This window comes from Cervus canadensis, chromosome 2 (genome assembly GCF_019320065.1).
Source record: "Cervus canadensis isolate Bull #8, Minnesota chromosome 2, ASM1932006v1, whole genome shotgun sequence".
NCBI classification, from domain to species: Eukaryota; Metazoa; Chordata; class Mammalia; order Artiodactyla; family Cervidae; genus Cervus; species Cervus canadensis.
The window spans coordinates 66,580,814-66,599,855 of record NC_057387.1 but is presented as its reverse complement, the minus strand read 5'-3'; the positions used below and the strand labels follow the sequence as shown (position 1 = coordinate 66,599,855).

The window sequence follows — 19,042 nt, the reverse complement described above, 5'->3', positions numbered from 1 at the left end:
TTTGTGACCCCTTGGACTGTAGTCCACTAGGCTCCTCTGTCCATGGGATTTCCCAGGCAAAAATACTGTAGTGGGTTACCATTTCCTTCTCCAGGGGCTCTTCCCAACCCAAGGATCAAATCTACATCTCCTGCATTAGCAGGTGGATTCTTTACCACTGAGTGAGGAGGGAAGCCCAATCATCACTTATACAAGCACTATAAGGCAGAACACACCTGACTGTCATTACAGCATCTCCCCCTGTACTTGGTAAAGCCCACTGATTCTTACTACCACAGACAGGCACACAGATATGAGTGCCTTGAAGAAAGAGACTAGGTCTCATGACTTTTTGAAACCCCTAATATCTTAATGAATGTATCAGTACGCATAAGTGAATGGATGACTGAAATATACGGTATTCCTTCATTACAGACAAGAAAACTAAAGTCTGAATAGCAAGTACTAAAGATCACAGTGCTAGTTATAACAGGACCAGAGCTCTTGGGACTTCCCAGGTGGCGCTAGTGGTAAAGAACCCGCCTGCCAGTGCGGATAAGTAAGAGATGCCGGTTTGATCTCTGGATTGGGAGGAGGAAATGGCAACCCACTCCAGTATTCTTGACTGGAGAATGCCATGGACAGAGGAGCCTGGTGGGCAATAGTCCACAGGGTCGCAAAGAGTCACACAGGACTGAAGCACACACCCACACATGGACACAGAGCCCTTGAATTCTGGCTCAAGGCCCTTTCCTCTGTGTTAGGCAGTTTCTTTGCAACAGGAAATTCTTGCAACCTATGCCAAATCAGCTAGCATCTTCCCACACTACTGACAGTGTCTCTCTCCTACAAGCCCTGAAAAGGCTCCCCAGTTGCCAGAGAAAGGCATCATTTAGTGAGTTTCAAGAATATGGAGAAGAGCTGGGCACACTTCTCCCTGTCGTACCTGCAAAGCCAAGGACAGTCAGCAGGGCCACATCCTGCCCTAGGAGGAGGGGACTTCTGTCCTTTAGAACCAGAGTGAGGTTGGCAGCCTTGGAATCACAGTTGGCCTCAGACAGCCTTAGTACACTGTTTGTAGTCGCTGCAGCCATGGTGGACGGCTGACAACTTAGTTCCTTGGCATTCCTGAGCATGCGAGCAGAAGACTTTATGTAGTTTCTTAAGAATCGGGCAAGCGGGTAGAGATCACAAGTGCAGCTCCACTGGTTCTTATCTAAACTCAGAAGGATTAACTGCTTCAGGGGAGTAAAAACATCCGGCATGTGTGCCAACTTATTTCGGGAAAGGTCTACTTCCTGTAGTTGAGGCAGGGGCCGGAAGGCATCTTTCCCAATGAAGGAAATAAAATTGTTAGATAAATCCAGATGCCTGAGACTGTGGAGATGTGTGCCTCCAAAAGAACTGTCCGTCAGATTAGTGATCTGATTCCCATCCAGCTGGAGCCGGGTCAGGCCCCTGGTGTTTCGGAACCAAGACCCTTGCAGGGTGTGGAGGGCGTTGTGGCTGAGCGCCAGCACCTGCAGGCTGCGAAGCTTGCTGAAGGTATGATCGGTGAGCGAAGAGCTGGATATTCGGTTGTGACCCAGCAACAATGACCGCAACTTTGAAAGGCTGTGCAAGGCATCTTCCCGAACATCCTCAATGCCATTTCTGCTCAAAGAGAGCAGGGCGAGATTAAACAAGAGGGACAGATTTGTACTCTCTATAGAGGAGAGATATCCATCAGTGATGATTAAAACCCTCGTGGTCACAGGGGCTGCTGTGGGGAAGAAAAGCACAGACTAGAAGCAAGTACACACACGTGGGAGGGGAGCACCGCGGAGAGCAGAGATAATCAATACCCTCTGAGCAATCTTATCACCTGGGTAAGAACAATAAACAAAATGAAAATGATCCTCTGATTTCTCAGTTTAAGGGGAAGGAAGCTCTTTATCAGAATGATGGATTTTTACATTCTTTGTTACCATGACATGTTTATTTGAGAAACCTAAACCCATCTGTTCCTTTAGATGTCAAATTTAATTCATTGTTTGGGATTATCATCATGGATTTTTTTTTTTTTTTTTGAAAGTGGCTTCTCAGGCTTTCTGTCTGTGAAGCTGTGTACCAACATACTCCAGCCCTGCTGGCCCAAGACAGATTCACTCAAGAGCTGAGCCTGTGTCTGAGTTCCTAACCAGTTTTCTGCAAGCAATGTATATTTATACTGTAAAGCCAATCATCTTTTTTCTCAAACATAAAGGTGTGGGTTGGGATGGGGGAAGTGAGAAGGAGCGCTGGTTTCTGCTTTTTAGCTCCAGGCTAAAAGTCGGCAACTTGGTAAGGATCTATATTCTCCCCAGACAAGCCGAAGATCTGTCAGTGGGGTTCTCATTATAGTCTGGGCCATCCTGGCCTCCTGTCTAATATCTGTTCCTTCCAATGAAGTCCATCATGTGATGACAGGTGGTATTCAGGGCTTCCAACTGTTAAATCCCTTCACCATAATCACCCCGAGCTATCACTGCTCTGTCATTAGGAATCAAAGCATTTTAACTCAATAAAGATGTATTATAATCAAGAGTTATTGTAACACATCTTTATCATGCTAAAATTGTTTTGACTGCCAATGACAACGTCATAAGGATGGAAGAGTCCATTGTCCCTGGGAGGTCTACAGGTGATATTAGAACAATCAGCCATGGGGGAAGCAAACCATAATTCCCTTATGAAATTCAGACTACAGCACTGAAACAAAGAGGAAAAAAGAATGTAAAAGACAAAAGATTTCCACAGCGCCTTCTTTTGGAAGAATTGCTCTCATTTCTGTAGCAGTAGCAAGTCTGTGTCATGGGGTTTTTGTTTAGGGGGTGCTATTTTTTAGAATTTATTACTGATTATTTGAATTCTGTTAATTCTGGCCAGGCTGGCATTTTGTTCCTTTCATCATTGTTTTTGATATGGATTGAGAGGGTTTTTTTAAAGGATCCTCAGTCCCCTAGAGATTTCTGACTCTGCAGGAGCAAGCTATTATTTCTGTCAGTTACTTCTTGTCTAGGACCAGACAGGCTCCACTCACAAGTCATCCATTTACTTCTCTGTGTTTATGAAATCTAACTTCACAAATGTGGCATTCTGTAAATGAGAAGGAAGATACAGAGTGCAGTGATGTAGATGAGCAATATTTGTTTCTTACAGACATCAGCTATCTCTGATCAAAAAAAAAAATTGTAGTGAAGTTTATTTGAGAGGATGGGAATTTAGTGTTTTTTAAGTGTTTTCTACACAGACTGGAAACAGTGTATGACCAACTAGCCTTGAAACTGTCTCTTCCCTGTCAGGAAGGACAATGCCATTTTCCTCTTAATTCTCATGGAGTCATAGGATTTTAGAAATGAAAGAACTCATTTTCTTCTACTCCATCTTAGATTCGTTTCTGAAATTTCTTGATTGGCAGAGTTTATAGCTTGTTTATCTCTTCTTGGATATAAGGATGTAAATCACATTCTCCTCAAATTTGTTAATAAGGTATCTTATTAAATTGTTGACTTAAGCAAGCAATATGTAATGAACACAGGCAGTGTATCTTGTTAGCATTTCTACAGCTCATTTACCACCAATAAAAAAAGACTACACTTTCAAAATTAGATGCACTTTGATAATAATCTGTTTTGCTGGTACATCACTTAATCTTACTAATGCTGAACAATTGCAGTTCAGGTTTATGATTCATTGATATTCCTTCCACCCTGTGGTAGGTTTCAAATCTGCACAAAGTATGGACAAAATATAATTAAAGTGATCTATTTTTTTCATTTATTAAATAAGTGTGCAACTGACTGAAATGGTGGTATTCTTTTGTGAAAACAAGATATCTCAATTACCTCTAAAGGTCTTAAAACAGTTTTGGTTGAGACCACCAGGAACTAAGAGGAAAATAAAATAATATTATCAATATTTAGCTACTAAAGAAGGCTTGCTCTTTAAAAATGTTTACCTCTTTCAAGCTGAGGCAAGAGATCAGTCAGTAGTACAAAGAAGAGCATAATAAGGAATTTTCCAAGTGCACTGAACACTGATTTTTAGAGTGATCAGTTTTATTACCTACTATATAGGTTAGCTGGTGACAGAGAGTTACATCTTTGGAGCACACCGCACACGACGCAGGGCAGGCTGCCACCAGCCGCAGCATGATGGCACAGAGCATGAGCCATCCACCTGAAAGGAAAGTACAGGGCAATGCACGTCATCATGTTGGCATTTATTTTCCAAGGATTTCAGTACGTTCAGTTCAGGAGGCATTTTGGTGATTTCTCCTTTCTAATGAGCAACTTGAGTTCTCGTATGGTGCCAGATAAATGGCAAGAATCCTTAATTTGAATAGAATTTAAACTGAACCATTATAAGGGACAAGGATATATTGGACAGTGCAGAGAAATATAGCTATGATTTGTAATAACTTTATTTTTAAATTAATTTATTTTAATTGAAGGCTGATTACTTTACAATATTGTGGTGGTTTTTGCAATACACTGAAATGAATCAGCCACAGGTGTACCTGTGACCCCCATCCCGAACATCCCTCCCACCCCCCTCCCCATCCCATCCCTCTGGCTTGTCCCAATGCACCGGCTTTGAGTGCCCTATTTCATGCATCAAACTTGGACTGGTCCTCTATTTCACATCTGGTAATATATATGTTTCAATGCTATTCTCTCAAATCATCCTACCCTCGCCTTCTCCCACAGAGTCCAAAAGTCTGTTCTTTATATCTGTGTCTCTTTTGCTGTCTTGCATATAGGGTCGTCATTACCATCTATCTAAATTCCATATATATGTGTTAATATATTGTATTGGTGTTTTTCTTTCTGACTTACTTCACTCTGTATAATAGGCTCCAGTTTCCTCCAACTCATTAGAACTGATTCAAATGCATTCTTTTTAATAGCTGAGTAATATTCCATTATGTGTATGTACTGTGTAATAACTTTAAATGGAGTACAATCTTGCACTTCCCAGGTGGAGCTAGTGGTAAAGAACCTGCCTGCCAGTTCAGCAGACATAAGAAATATGGGTTCGATCCCTGGGTGGGAAGATCCCCTGGAGAAGGAAATGGCCACTCACTCCAGTACTCTTGCCTGGAGGATCCCCATGGCCAGAGGAACCTGGTGGGCTCTAGACCATGGGGTCACAAAGAGTTGGACATGACTGAAGTGACTGAGCGCAAGTAGTTGCTTTACAATTCTGTACATAAAGTGAATCATCTATATGTATACATGTATCCCTTCCATCTGGGCCCTGCCTCCCGTCCCCATCCCACCCATCTAGGTCATCACAGAGCACTCAGCTGAGCTCCATGTGATATACAGCAAGTTCCCACTAGCTATCTCTTTTACACGTTAGTATGTATCTATCAATGCTACTCTCATCCCACCCTTCCTTTCCCCCACTGTGCCCACTTGTCTGTTCTCTACGTCTGCATCTCTATCACTATCTTGTACACCTAAAACTAATATAATATTGTAAATCAACAGTGCTTCGGTAAATACATCTTCAGTTCAGTTCAGTTCAGTTGCTCAGTCGTGTCTGACTCTTTGCAACCCCATGAACCGGAGCTTTCCAGGCCTCCCTGTCCATCACCAACTCATGGAATTTATTCAAACTCATGTCCACTGAGTCGGTGATGCCATCCAACCATCTCATCCCCTGTCATACCCTTTTCCTCCTGCCTTCAATCATTCCCAACATCAGGGTCTTTACAAATGAGTCAGCTCTTCGCATCAAGTGGCCAAAGTATTGGAGTTTCAGCTTCCAACATCAGTCCTTCTAATGAACACTCAGAACTGATCTCCTCGGGAATGGATTGGTTGGATCTCCTTGCAGTCCAAGGGACTCTCAAGAGTCTTCTCCAACACCACACTTCAAAAGCATCAAGCATAGTTTGAAAGCATCAATTCTTCAGTGCTCAGCCTTCTTTATGGTCCAACTCTCACATCCATACAAGACTTCTGAAAAAACCGTAGCTTTGACTATACAGACCTTTGTCAGCAAAGTAATGTCTCTGCTTTTCACTATGCTGTCTAGGTTTGTCATAGCTTTTCTTCCAAGAAGCAAGTGTCTTTTAATTTCATGGCTACAGTCAACATCTGCAGTGATTTTTGGCGGCACCCAAGAAAATAAAGTCTTCACTGTTTCCATTGTTTCCCCATCTATTTGCCATGAAGTGATGCCATATTTTACCACTATTTTGATACTTTTTTAGTCCTCCAATGAAAGAGTAACATCATTTGGATTTAATGTTCAAGAAAAGGCCATTCATTTCTAATGCATTTCCTGATTGGTTAAAAAAGGAAATTATAATAAAAATCCTCTCCCATACAAAAAGATAGTTTGAAAATAAAATGTAAATAAAATTTAAGACTAGTAATTCTATCATATCTTCAAGTATTTATTGAATACCTTCTGTTCACCAGCCACTCCTCAAGGCAGTAGCGATAGAATAATAAATGATAAATCCCTACCATCATTGGACAGTCCCAGGTAGCTCTAGTGGTAAAGAACCTCTCTACCAATGTAGGAGATGCAAGAGATGCAGGTTCAATCCCTAGGTCAGGAAGATGCCCTGGAGAAGGAAACAGCAACCCACTCCAGTATTGCTATGAAGGGATATAAACAACAGACAAAAAGTATGCAATATGTATTAATATGTATTCAGTCATCTAATGGTAAGTTCTATGGAATAAAGGTCAATAACAGTAGACAAGGAAAAAAAAAAAAAGTAACATTTGAACAAAGACCTGGAAAAGGTGATAGCTCTGGTCTATCCAGGTGGAAAGAATGAAAAAGGCAAAATCCCTGAAGGCATGGTATGCTCTTTTCTCAGGAGGTCAATGTGATCTGGTGTACAAGAGGAAGAGGAGGCCAGGAAGTAGCAGGGGCAGGTTGTGCATGGCTTAGAGAGGAAAGCAAGGGCTTTGGGTTTTTTTATCGATATAAAATGAGAGTAATTGGAGGCTTTTTGAGTGGCATTACTTCATCTCTAGTATATTTTTAAAATGACAGTTTTGGCTATCATGTTGTTTACTACAGCTTTGTAATACAGTTTTGTATCAGGGAGCATGATACCTTCAGCCGTGTTCTTTAGATTGCTTTGACTTTCGGAGTCTTTTGTGCTTTCATAACAATTTTAGGATTGTTTGCTCTATTTCTGTGAAAAATGTCATTATAATTTTGATGGAGATTGCATTGCATCTGTACATTGCCTTAAGTAGTATGGATATTTCAACATTATTCATTCTTCCTCTCCATGAGCATAGAACATCTTTCCATTTATTTCTGTCTTCCATTTCTTTCTTCAGTATCATATAGTTTTCAGTGTACAGGTCTTTCACCTCCTTGGTTAAATTTACTTCTAGGTATTTCATTCTTTTTGATGTAATTATAAAGGAGATAGTTTTTGTTATTTCTCTTTCTAATAGCTTATTAATAGCATAAAAGGCAAAACAGGATTTTGTATATTGATTTTTATATTCTGCAACTTTACTGCATTTGTTTATTAGTTCTAAGAGTTTTTTGGTGGAGTCTTTAGGGTTTTCTACATCAAGTTATCCACATATAGTGAGTTGTACTTACTTTCTCCTTTCCAAGTCAGATGCCTTTTATTTCTTTTTCTTGACTAATTGATATAACTAGAACTTCCAATACTATATTGACAAGAGTGGGCATCCTTGTCTTATTCCTAATCTTAAAAGGAAAATCTTTCAATATTTCACTATTGAGTATGATGGTAGCTGTGGATTGGCTACCATGTTGAGAACACACATTCTTTTTTTTGAAGAAAAATTAACCAGTCCCTCTAAAAAAGGACTGGAAATTTTTATTTGAGCCAAATTTGACGATTATAGCTCAGAGCATCTCAGGAAGCTCTGAGAACTGCTCCATCCATTAGAAATCAAAACACAGTTTATGTAAGTTTTTTGAAACAGAAGACCATACATTAAATGACATATTATTGACAGTTAACATAATCCAGATTTAAGCACCAACATGATGGGTCATGTGACCCTTTACAAGATCCAGAAGGAATGTTATCTTTTTTTTTTTTTAATTTATTTATTTATTTATTTTTTCAGTGGGTTTTGTCATACATTGACACGAACCAGCAATAGATTTACACGTATTCCCCATCCCGATCCCCCCGCCCACCCCCCTCTCCACCTGCTCCTCTGGGTCTTCCCAGTGCACCAGGCCCGAGCACTTGTCTCATGCATCCCACCTGGGCTGGTGACCTGTTTCACCATAGATAATATACATGCTGGAGAACACACATTCTTAATAGGCAGAGATTAGAAGCAGCAAAAGCAACTAGAATGAAATTATGATAGTACTAGCAAAAGATGATGGTAAGGATAAGAGGTAGTCAGATTCTGTATAATTCTTTTTGTTATCATGATGCAATTTAATGTAACAAATTTAAGGTCAACTAAACTGTTCTGTGCAATGGAACATGCTAGGTATACAGGAGTAAACAGACCTTTGCTTACCCTCAAATCATGTTTCAGCTAGTGATATAGATGTGTAAATATCCAGTTTTAACACAGAAAGAATTTTAAAAATATAAGTGAAAGTGAAAAAATCTAAGTGAAAGATATACGCATTTGAATGCAGAGTTCTAAAGAACAGCAAGGAGAGATAAGAAAGCCTTCTTCAGTGATCAGTGCAAAGAAATAGAAGAAAACAATAGAATGGGAAAGACTAGAGCTCTCTTCAAGAAAATCAGAGATACCAAGGGAACAATTCATGCAAACATGATCATGAATGTTGTCTGTTAGAACCTAACAGAAGCAGAAGATATTAAGAAGAGGTGGCAAGAATACACACGAAGAACTGTACAAAAAAGATCTTCATGACACAGATAACCACAGTGGTGTGATCACTCACTCTTAGAGCCAGACATCCTGGAATGTGAAGTCAAGTGATCCTTAGGAAGCATCACTACGAACAAAGCAAGTGAAGGTGATGGAATTCCAGTTGAGCTATTTCAAATCCTAAAAGATGACACTGTGAAAGTGCTACGCTCAATATGCCAGCAAATTTGGAAAGCTCAGCAGTGGCCACAGGACTGGTAAAGGTCAGTTTTCACCCTGATCCCAAAGAAAAGCAATGCCAAAGAGTGGCAATGCCAAAGGATGCTCAAACTACCACATGCTAGCAAAGTAATGCTCAAAATTCTCCAAGCCAGGCTTCAACAATTCATAAACCATGAACTTCCAGATGTTCAAGCTGGATTTAGAAAAGGCAGAGGAACCAGAGATCAAATTGCCAACATCCACGGGATCATTGAAAAAGTACGACAGTTCCAGAAAAACATCTATTTCTGCTTTATTGACTACCTCAAAGCCTTTGACTGTGTAGGTCACAACAAACTGTGGAAAATTCTTCAAGAGATGGGAACACCAGGCCACCTGAGCTGCCTCCTGAGAAATCTGTATTGGTCAAGAAGCAACAGTTGGAATTGGACATGGAACAACAGACTGGTTCCAAATAGGGAAAGGAGTATGTCAAGGATGTATATTGTCACCCTGCTTATTTAACGTATATGCAGAGTACATCATGAGAAATGCTGGGCTGGATAAAGCACAAGCTGGAATCAAGATTGCCGGGAGAAATATCAATAACCTCAGATATGCAGATGACACCACCCTTATGGCAGAAAGTGAAGAACTAAAGAGCCTTTTGATGAAAGTGAAAGAGGAGAGTGAAAAAGTTGGCTTAAAGCTCAACATTCAGAAAACTAAGATCATGGCATCTGGCCGCATCACTTCATGGCAAATAGATGGGGAAACAGTGGAAACAGTGACAGACTTTATCTTGGGGGGCTCAAAATCACTGCAAATGGTGATTGCAGCCATGAAATTAAAAGGTGCTTATTCCTTGGAAGAAAAACTACAACCAACCTAGACAGCAAGTTAAAAAGCAGAGACATTACTTTGCCAGCAAAGGTTTATCTAGTCAAAGCTATGGTTTTTCCAGTGGTCATGTATGGATGTGAGAGTTGGACTATAAAGAAAGCTGAGCCCTGATGCTTTTGAAGTGCGGTGTTGGAGAAGACTCTTGAGAGTCCTTGGACTGCAAGGAGATCCAACCAGTCCAATCTAAAGGAAATCAGTCCTGAATGTTCATTGGAAAGACTGATGCTGAAACTAAATCTCCACCACTTTGGCCACCTGATACGAAGAACTGACTCATTGGAAAAGACTCTGATGCTGGGAAAGATTGAAGGCAGGAGGAGAAGGGGACGATAGAGGATGAGATGGTTGGATGGCATCACCAACTCTAAGGACATGAGTTTGAGTAAGCTCCGGGAGTTGGTTATGGACAGGGAAACCTGGAATGCTGCAGTCCATGGGGTCACAAACAGTCAGACACGACTGAGCAACTGAACTGACTGAACTGAAGTGAAAGTGAAAAATTATTTTATGAAATCCTTGGATACTTTCAAAAAAGATGTGTCTTGTAAGTTGGACTTGAAGAGGGCAAAGGTTTCCACAGGCAGAGAATGTGAGTTAGATAATTCTAGACTGAAAAAGATGGTAAGAACAATGTTCTGCACTGAGCAGAAGATCTAAGTTCCCTTCTTTCAGCCTCCCTGGACTGCTTAGGGTCTGCCCTATGCATATGTGTTTCAGAGGTCAGCCAGAGAATTAGGCAGAGTTTACATACAAATGGGCTTCCCACGTGGCCATAGTGGTCAAGAAACCACCTGCCAGTGAAGGAGACATAAGAGGCAGGGTTTCAATCCCTGGGTAGGAAAAATTCCCTGGAGGAGGTCATAGCAACACACTCCGGTATTCTTGCCTGGAGAATCCCATGGGCAAATGGAGCCTGGCATGCTACAGCCCATGGGGTCGCAGAGAGTTGGACACAACTGAAAGACTTGACATGCATGCATGCAAATCCAAATAATGGGGCTCCCTCTCCCAGACCCTTTTCTTCCATGATTTCCCCTCATTTTTAGTGCTAATAAAGAGGATTTTAGGTTGCCCCCCCGCCAAGATTCCTGCCCCCTGGTATACATGCCAGGAATAACTCCCTTCATTTGAGTGTGGGTAGAATCTATGCATATGATGAGCAATTAAGCACATAATTATGTTTTCTAATATGACAAAACAAAGATTATTCTGTGTAGGTGTGACTTACTCAAATGACCCCCTTTAAAAGCAAAGGATTTTTCTTCAGTTGGTTACAGGGGGCAAAGTTTAGAGACACATGTCCTTGCTGGCCAGAAGGAAAGCAAATGGATATGTTGTGAACTGCTTATAGGGGCTGTGTGGCAGGGAGCTGTGGGCATCCTCTGGAAGCTGACAGTCACCCCTGAACAACAGTTGGCAAGAAAATAAGGACCTGAGTCATACAACCACAAGGAAATGAGTTCTTCCAGTACCAGCAAGCTGGGAAGAGACTCAGATGATATTCACAGGGTGCACTGATGCCATAATTTTAATCTGTTGAGGCCCCGAGCAAAGGACCCAGTTAACCTGTACCAAACTCTGACCCACAGAAACTTTGAGCTAATAAATTGGCATTATTTTGAACCACGGCATTTTTGATAATTTGTTATACAACTTTATGTGTGCTCAGTTGTTTCCAACTCTTTGCAACACCATGGACTGTAACCTGCCAGGCTCCTCTGTCAATGGGATTTTTCAGGCAAGAATACTGGAGGGGGTTGCCATTGCCTACTCCAGGGGATCTTCCCAACCCAGGGATCAAACTTTCATCTCCTGTGTCTTCTGCATTGGCAGGCAGATTCTTTACCACTGAGCTACCTGTGAAGTGATGCAAAAAACAGAAGGAAGAATTATCCTGAGAGCAATGTCCTTGAGTAGATTAGCAGGGATAAGATCTAGCACACAGTGAAAGAACTGCCCTCAGAATCTGGCAAAGTTCATCTATAGAAAAGGAAGTGAAGGCAGATTATGTAAGTTTAGACATAGGTAGGTGGTTGAAATAGTAGTAGGAGCTATAGGTTTGAGGAAAGAGGAGAAGGTGCAAAATAGCCACCTAGAGTGTGAACAAGAATGAGCTAGGAATAAGAAATAGGCTCTCTGAGCAGTACTAAGGGTCCACTTCAGATTAGAGGGTCATAATTTTGAAATAAGACCTGACAGGATGATTTAATCAAGACTAGGATTTTTCCAATTGTGTACAATCACACAATAGGGCAAGGGAGTTGAGGCTGTGTGGAGAGGAGTGGTTATGATTGTCAATGAAATCCAAGCTAAACCAGGGAGGAAATAATGGTGAAAAGACGGGAACAGAAACAGAAAGTAGGGAGACAGATTAGATGATAGATAGAAGATAGAGCAATATTAGCAAGAATAAGGCTTTTAAGGCTGAGTAATACACACACACACACACACATAATATATATATATATATATATAAATATGTATATACACATGGGTGTTGATTTATTGCACTGTTTTCTTCTGCTTTAGGGTATATTCGAAAATCATCACAATAAAAAGCAAAGCAGGTTGAGGTGGTTTATGTGGTCAAAGTTTGCTGGAGTCAGGGTTCTGGAAGAAATGAGCTAGATAGGAAGGAGACAGAGCCCTGAGAGTGATCTAATGGAAAGTGTGAGGTGAAATAGCTCAGAGAAGTTGCAAGCATTGCTAGTAATAGAGTCTAGGGTATGAATGACCAGCGAGCTAATTAACTAAACGAAGGTAGAGGGTAAGATCATCGCAGAAGAGGAGACAAAGGAACCGGGAAGTCAGGGGTCACCTTTGTGATTATCTGCTTGGATAATAAAAACACTGAGAGTCATGCTGGAGAGCTTGACAGTGAGCCAGATGCAAAATCTTTGAACAAAGGAGAGTAGCTCTGTGGAAAAGCTTGATAAACTGGTGGCTTTTCGAGGAGAAGCCATTTGGAATTTGCAAAGTCAGTGAGAAAGACACAGACCGCAGCTTACCCCCCTAGCACCCGCACACTCCTGGAGGTACAGGAACGTGTAAGAGAAAGCAGCTTCCTCTTGGAGAGCTCTGGGGGAGGCAGTGTCCTCAGGGGAGGGCTAGATATTAAGGGAGAAATTGTTCTACTAAGAATCTAAATTAGTTGGTTACAGTACCTGAATGTTAAATTGGGCTATCCACCTCCTGGCAGTGAAAGTTTCATAAAGGGAGAAATGATAGGTTATGTAGTCCTTAGGACCTGACAAAAGGAGGCATATAATTTCTTCAAAAGAGACCGACGTTTTCTAAAATCCCAAGAATTTTTTCCCCAGATCTATACTCGCTTATATATCCCTAGCAACTAGAACAAAGCTTACAGTATAATCAGAATACAAGAACTGTTTATTTAACCAAACTCATCTGACAGGAAGATTCATAGTAGACAATACCTTTAATGACAGTTTTTGAAGATAAAAAGCTTATCTTAACCTCTAAAGTAGGGCATAGTCGTGGGGTTGCTATTGATCATAGTCTTGATTCTGAGATGCTATTTTCAAAAGTGAACCTAAGTATAAAATTAGCTATAGCAGTCCTTTCCTTACAGACACATTGTACAGTGTATTATAAGGCACAGAGATAGTTAATAATTTTTAGTATTCACTTTTATTCTTTCATTTTGAAGAGGAAAACCTGCCATTTAAAAGCATGCAAAGCTAATTAAAGCTTTTCCACTATTTCATTATCTGAATGTTGTTGCAAATTCTGACTTAAAACTCTTATCAGAGGGAGACTCAACATTCCTCCCTGAACAGCAAATGAACATTCAATTAACACTTCAATACAAGTGTATTTTAAATAAAAATATACTTGATGGTTAATCTCATTCTTTATACATGCAAATACTAAATTTTAAAATCCAAAGAGAGCTGCCTCCCTTTTATTCTTTGGGGGAAAAAAGTCTTTTCTTTATTCACAGGGAAGACCTGAATTTTCTGAAGTCGTTAGCAAGTTAGAAGAGTGTCTCTGCAACATCGAGGTAAGAAATTTACCTTCTGAAATATGTCCATTAAAAAGGCTTGGATACACAGATTTCTTGGGGGATGGATGTTGCTTGTACTTATGGAAAGAATATAAGTGTGAGTGTCCATAACTCCATTCATATTCTTACCCTGTCACTTAAGTTGTAATAACTGCATCTATAGGGACAAAGGCAAATTCAGAGTGAATTTGGGCTCTTCCAACAAATGATCAGGCAAGCAAATGCACATGGGTATGCATAATTTTAAAAACTGATAAGTAAAAAGTTTAAAATATAACAAATATGTTAGAAGATGATTTAAATCAATTTTTGTATATAAAAATTCTTACATACAATGAAATGTAAGCTAAAACATTAAGCCATTGTCCATTTATGTTCAGTAAGAACAGAAAAAAATTGTTACTAAAATTAGCACGTAAGTTAATCAGGAGGCATTGCTTGTATACCACACATATGTTGCATAAAGTGATAGTGTTGGTAATGAGGCTAATCGAATTTTCTTTCCTTAATATTAAGGAGCTGTTTGCTTTAATTTTCTCTATAATTGCCTTAATCTTCTATACACCCGTTCAGGAGATAGTATTTGAAAATAGGCAAGGGAACTGAAACGTGAGCACTAATTCAAAAATAATAATATATTCCCCAATGCAGGTAAGTGCTACAAGAGAGGAAGATGGACATTACACATACAGGAGCATGTATAAATGAGTGTATGAAGGGAAGGGGCAAAAATGGAGAAAGATGGAATCAACCTGAGATTGCACAACTAAATCCCAAAGTGAAACCATCCAACAAAAGTTGTCTTTTTTAAAAATTTTAGCCAAGAGTGATCGGAATGCAATCTTTTGTAGAAGTGTCTCAGGTCTACAATTACAGCCTGCAGGGAGTGGTTCTATCTCATGACTCTTTACTGGGATTTATAAAGAAGAAGTTTTTCCTATGGAATGAAACTTTGGTCTTAGACATAAAGCTTCCTTTCCCTTCTCTTCAGTTCTAAAACATACAAAGTAGAGAGAAGTAAAGGTATATTTGGTAGGGTACAGTAGCCCCTACAAACAACAGCATCTACCAGAGTGCTGGGATGTTGAGAAGCACTTTTAAGGTCTGAGTTTCAAGTATCCTCTCACTTTGAACCTTTGTATTTGACAGAGCAAGGTTGTGCCAAGCATGGGATATATCCAGTTAGATTAGAGAGTGAATTCCAGAAACAGAGAAAATGGTAGGATCTACTAAACTGACCAAACCTCTTAGCACAGTCTCCCGTAGTAGAGAAGATGAGTAACTATGGGCTATATGCAAAGAGAAGTTGCTGGAGTGGGTTGCACTAATTAATGGACTAGGATCATCTTTAAGGGATTTAACTTGTGGAGTTCCATAAGGGTCCATTCTCTCTACTCTTCAACTTTTTGGTCAGTGGTTTAGATCTCGGTCAAGAAGTCTCTCTGCTCATCACAGTTGCAGATATAATAAAGTTGAGACAGAACAAATATTTGAAAGCAGGATTCTAGAGTATTTTGGAAGATAAAGTAGTAGGACATGTCTAACAAGAATAAGTTTAGCAGGAATAAATATATTATCATGCACTAGAGTCAAGGAAACAACAGTAGAAGAATCAAACAATGGAGATAATGGTTTTGGAGCACCATGAAGATTAGTGGATAATAAACCTTGGGGGAGTTAGAATAGAAATATCTGTCTTGCATCAGAATAAAGAATGTGATCGTTCCTCTCTCTTCAGAGATGGCCAAACAAAATAGTATCCAACATATATCCTTATAATGGAGGAGGAAATGGCAACCCACTCCAGTATTCTTACTGGGATAATGCCATGGACAGAGGAGCCTGGCATGCTACAGTCCATGGCATCACAAAGAGTTAGACATAGCTGAGTCACTGAACACATATTCTTATAAAGGGATTATTAAAACTGGAACACAAATTTTAAGGAATAGCAATCAGAATGGTCAATGGATTGACAACCAATTAGAGGATCCAAGGATGCTTATCCTGGAGAAGACAAAATTAGGATGAGTCAACAGCTGTTTATAAACATCTGAAGAGCTATCATATGGGAAAGGGATTGGCCTAGTTCTCTGTGGACCAACAGATGGAAATGGAGTCCAGTAATAGATGTGGTTAATTATGAGGAAGAAACTTTCCAATGGTCAGAGCCATCCTAAGATAAGTGAATGGATCTGGATACAATAGGCTCCCCATCAGACTGCGTGAGGATGAAAAGGATGAGATTGAATCATTGGAAAGTCTGAAGGTTCATTTCAACATTGCATGATTCTTTACTTAGAAATGTCTTGTCTACTTGAAGAGCCTAAAATGCACCTATATTATTTTTTAAATAAAAAATCTGTCTCATGAAATTATTATATCAAAGAATTAATGTTCTTGTCTGATAGCTCTGTTGGTAAAGAATCTGCCTGCACTACAGGAGACCTGGGTTCAATCCCTAGATCAGGAAGATCCCCTAGAGAAGGAAATGGCAACCCACTCCTGTATTCTTGCCTGGAAAATCTCATGGACCGAGGAGCCTGGTGGGCTATAGTCCAGGAGGTCACAAGAATTGGACATGACTTAGCAACTAAACCACAACCACAGAGTGCATAAACAGCACGTTTATAAAAAATTCAAGAAAACTATTCTCTTATTTTTTGTTTTTTCTTTCTCATTTTATTCCCTCACACTCTTCTATTTTCTAACTGTACTTAGCTATGTGTAATTATTTTTAAAAACTCTCTACAGCAACTCTATTTAGTCCTCATCCTTGCTGGACATTAAAGCATCCTTCATTTTATGAAATGGATGTACCGTGGAAAAGTGTGTAAATTCAGTTCATGTAAAGGGAATAATTTCATGTAAAAAGGGAATAATCAAAAAGAGTTCCAATTTTAAGGAACTTTGCCATGAATCTTATCACTATAGTGAAAAATGTAGAGAATCTTTTAACCATTAAATAATAATCTTCTATCTGTTTTATGAATCTGACTTGAGCCTACTGTGTTTTGAGAAAGAAAAGCATAAGTTTTATGGGTCAGTTCTCAGCATATAACTGGGTCAAAAAAAGTAAATTAAGCTAGCCAAGTGTTGCCATCAGAGGCTGAGAGGAAAAGCCTGAAGCAAGCTGAGCTGAATAGAAATTAAAATATGAGAAATCCTAGAATAGAAAGTTAAATCTACATTCTATAATACTATGCCTTTAAGCCTGTTGGATTTATTAAATAATTGAAATGGCCCCTCCTTCATTCAGCTGATGTCTCCTGCTTCAAGTAACAGCAGCGGGTCTCTCTCACCTTCCTCTTCTTCTGATTGTCTGGTGAACCGCGGAGGGCCTGGCCGGAGCCATGTGGCAGCTTTACGAAGTCGTTTTGAACTGGAATATGCTCTAAATGCAAGGTCCTATGCTGCCTGGTCGCAAAGGTAAGTGGTAATCTAAGCAACAGTTACACAGTCAAGTCAGATTCCAGGGTCTTTCCAACATAGTCACCTGACTTGATTAATATCTGCAAGGGATTTACCACCCCTGTGGCAGACTTCAAAAGGGGAGTTTTGAGCCTGTTTTCTTCTAGTATTTTGACCAAAATGTAGAAATTTTGTTGTCCACTAGTTTAGGTTCTCTAAGCTTCAAGTTAACCATTGCCAAAGCAAGAATTGTCTAGCTACAGCAGCAAAAGGAATTTGTTGAAAGTATTCTGAGAGTTTCTTATGGAATTCAAGGAAGAATTTCTGTGTAGGAATCAAGAAATAGCTCTGAAAATCTGACCACCAACATTTCAGTGTTCTGAGAATTACCATATGGCCCAGCAATTCCACCCTTAGACATATTCCCAAAAGAATCGAAAACAGATACCTGTGCTCAAATGTTCATAGCAGCACTGTTCACAATAGCCGAAAGGTGGGGGCAAAACACACACACACACACACACCCTTCATCAGAAGAGCAGAGAAAAAAGTGGTGTCAGAACACAAAAAGGCGCTCAACATCACTCATCATCAGAGCAGTGCAAGTCAAAACCACAGTGAGGTGCCATTACACGCCAGTCAGGACGGCTGCTATCCAAAAGTCTACAAGCAATAAATGCTGGAGAGGGTGTGGAGAAAAGGGAACCCTCTTACACTGTTGGTGGGAATGCAAACTCGTACAGCCGCTATGGAGAACTGTGTGGAGATTCCTTAAAAAACTGGAAATAGAACTGCCATATGACCCAGCAATCCCACTCCTGGGCATACACACCGAGGAAACCAGATCTGAAAGAGACACGTGCACCCCAATGTTCATCGCAGCACTGTTTATAATAGCCAGGACATGGAAGCAACCTAGATGCCCATCAGCAGATGAATAGATAAGGAAGCTGTGGTACATATACACCATGGAATATTACTCAGCCATTAAAAAGAATTCATTTGAACCAGTCCTAATGAGATGGATGAAGCTGGAGCCCATTATACAGAGTGAAGTAAGCCAGAAAGATAAAGACCAATACAGTATACTAACACATATATATGGAATTTAGAAAGATGGTAACGATAACCCTATATGCAAAACAGAAAAAGAGACAGAGATGTACAGAACAGACTTTTGGACTCAGTGGGAGAAGGCGAGGGTGGGATGTTTAGAGAGAACAGCATCAAAACATGTATACTATCAACAGTGAAACAGATCACCAGCCCAGGTTGGATGCATGAGACAAGTGCTTGGGGCTGATGCACTGGGAAGACCCAGAGGGATCGGGTAGAGCGGGAGCTGGGAGGGGGGATCAGGATGGGGAATACATGTAAATCCATGGCTGATTCATGTCAATGTATGGCAAAAACCACTACAATATTGTAAAGTAATTAGCCCCCAACTAATAAAAATAAATGGGAAAAAAAAAAGTGGTATCCATACACTAGAACATTACTCAGTCTTAATAAGAATGATGTAGTGATGCATACTGCAACAGGGAGGAACTCTGAAAACATGCTAAATAAAGGCAAGGGACAAAGATCCTATATTGTATGACTGTATTTTTATGAATATCCAGAGTAAAGTGTATTTAGGAGGCTCTGGCAAAATACCATAGATTGGATGGTT

General features: G+C 40.1%; 2 protein-coding genes across 2 annotated transcripts in view; one reads left to right on the top strand and one right to left on the bottom strand.

The window, feature by feature from the left end:
* LOC122436821 (serine/threonine-protein kinase TNNI3K) overlaps positions 1 to 19,042 on the top strand; it is a 371,699-nt gene that overhangs the window by 292,079 nt on the left and 60,578 nt on the right. The window contains exons 26-27 of the mRNA XM_043460966.1: positions 13,897 to 13,956; positions 17,219 to 17,388. Coding sequence (XP_043316901.1) covers positions 13,897 to 13,956; positions 17,219 to 17,388 — 230 coding nt within the window. The remainder of the gene's footprint in view (positions 1 to 13,896; positions 13,957 to 17,218; positions 17,389 to 19,042) is intronic.
* The window catches only part of LRRC53 (leucine rich repeat containing 53), an 81,068-nt gene that overhangs the window by 10,261 nt on the left and 51,765 nt on the right, over positions 1 to 19,042 (bottom strand). The window contains 2 exon segments of the mRNA XM_043460960.1: positions 926 to 1,741; positions 4,066 to 4,179. Coding sequence (XP_043316895.1) covers positions 926 to 1,741; positions 4,066 to 4,179 — 930 coding nt within the window.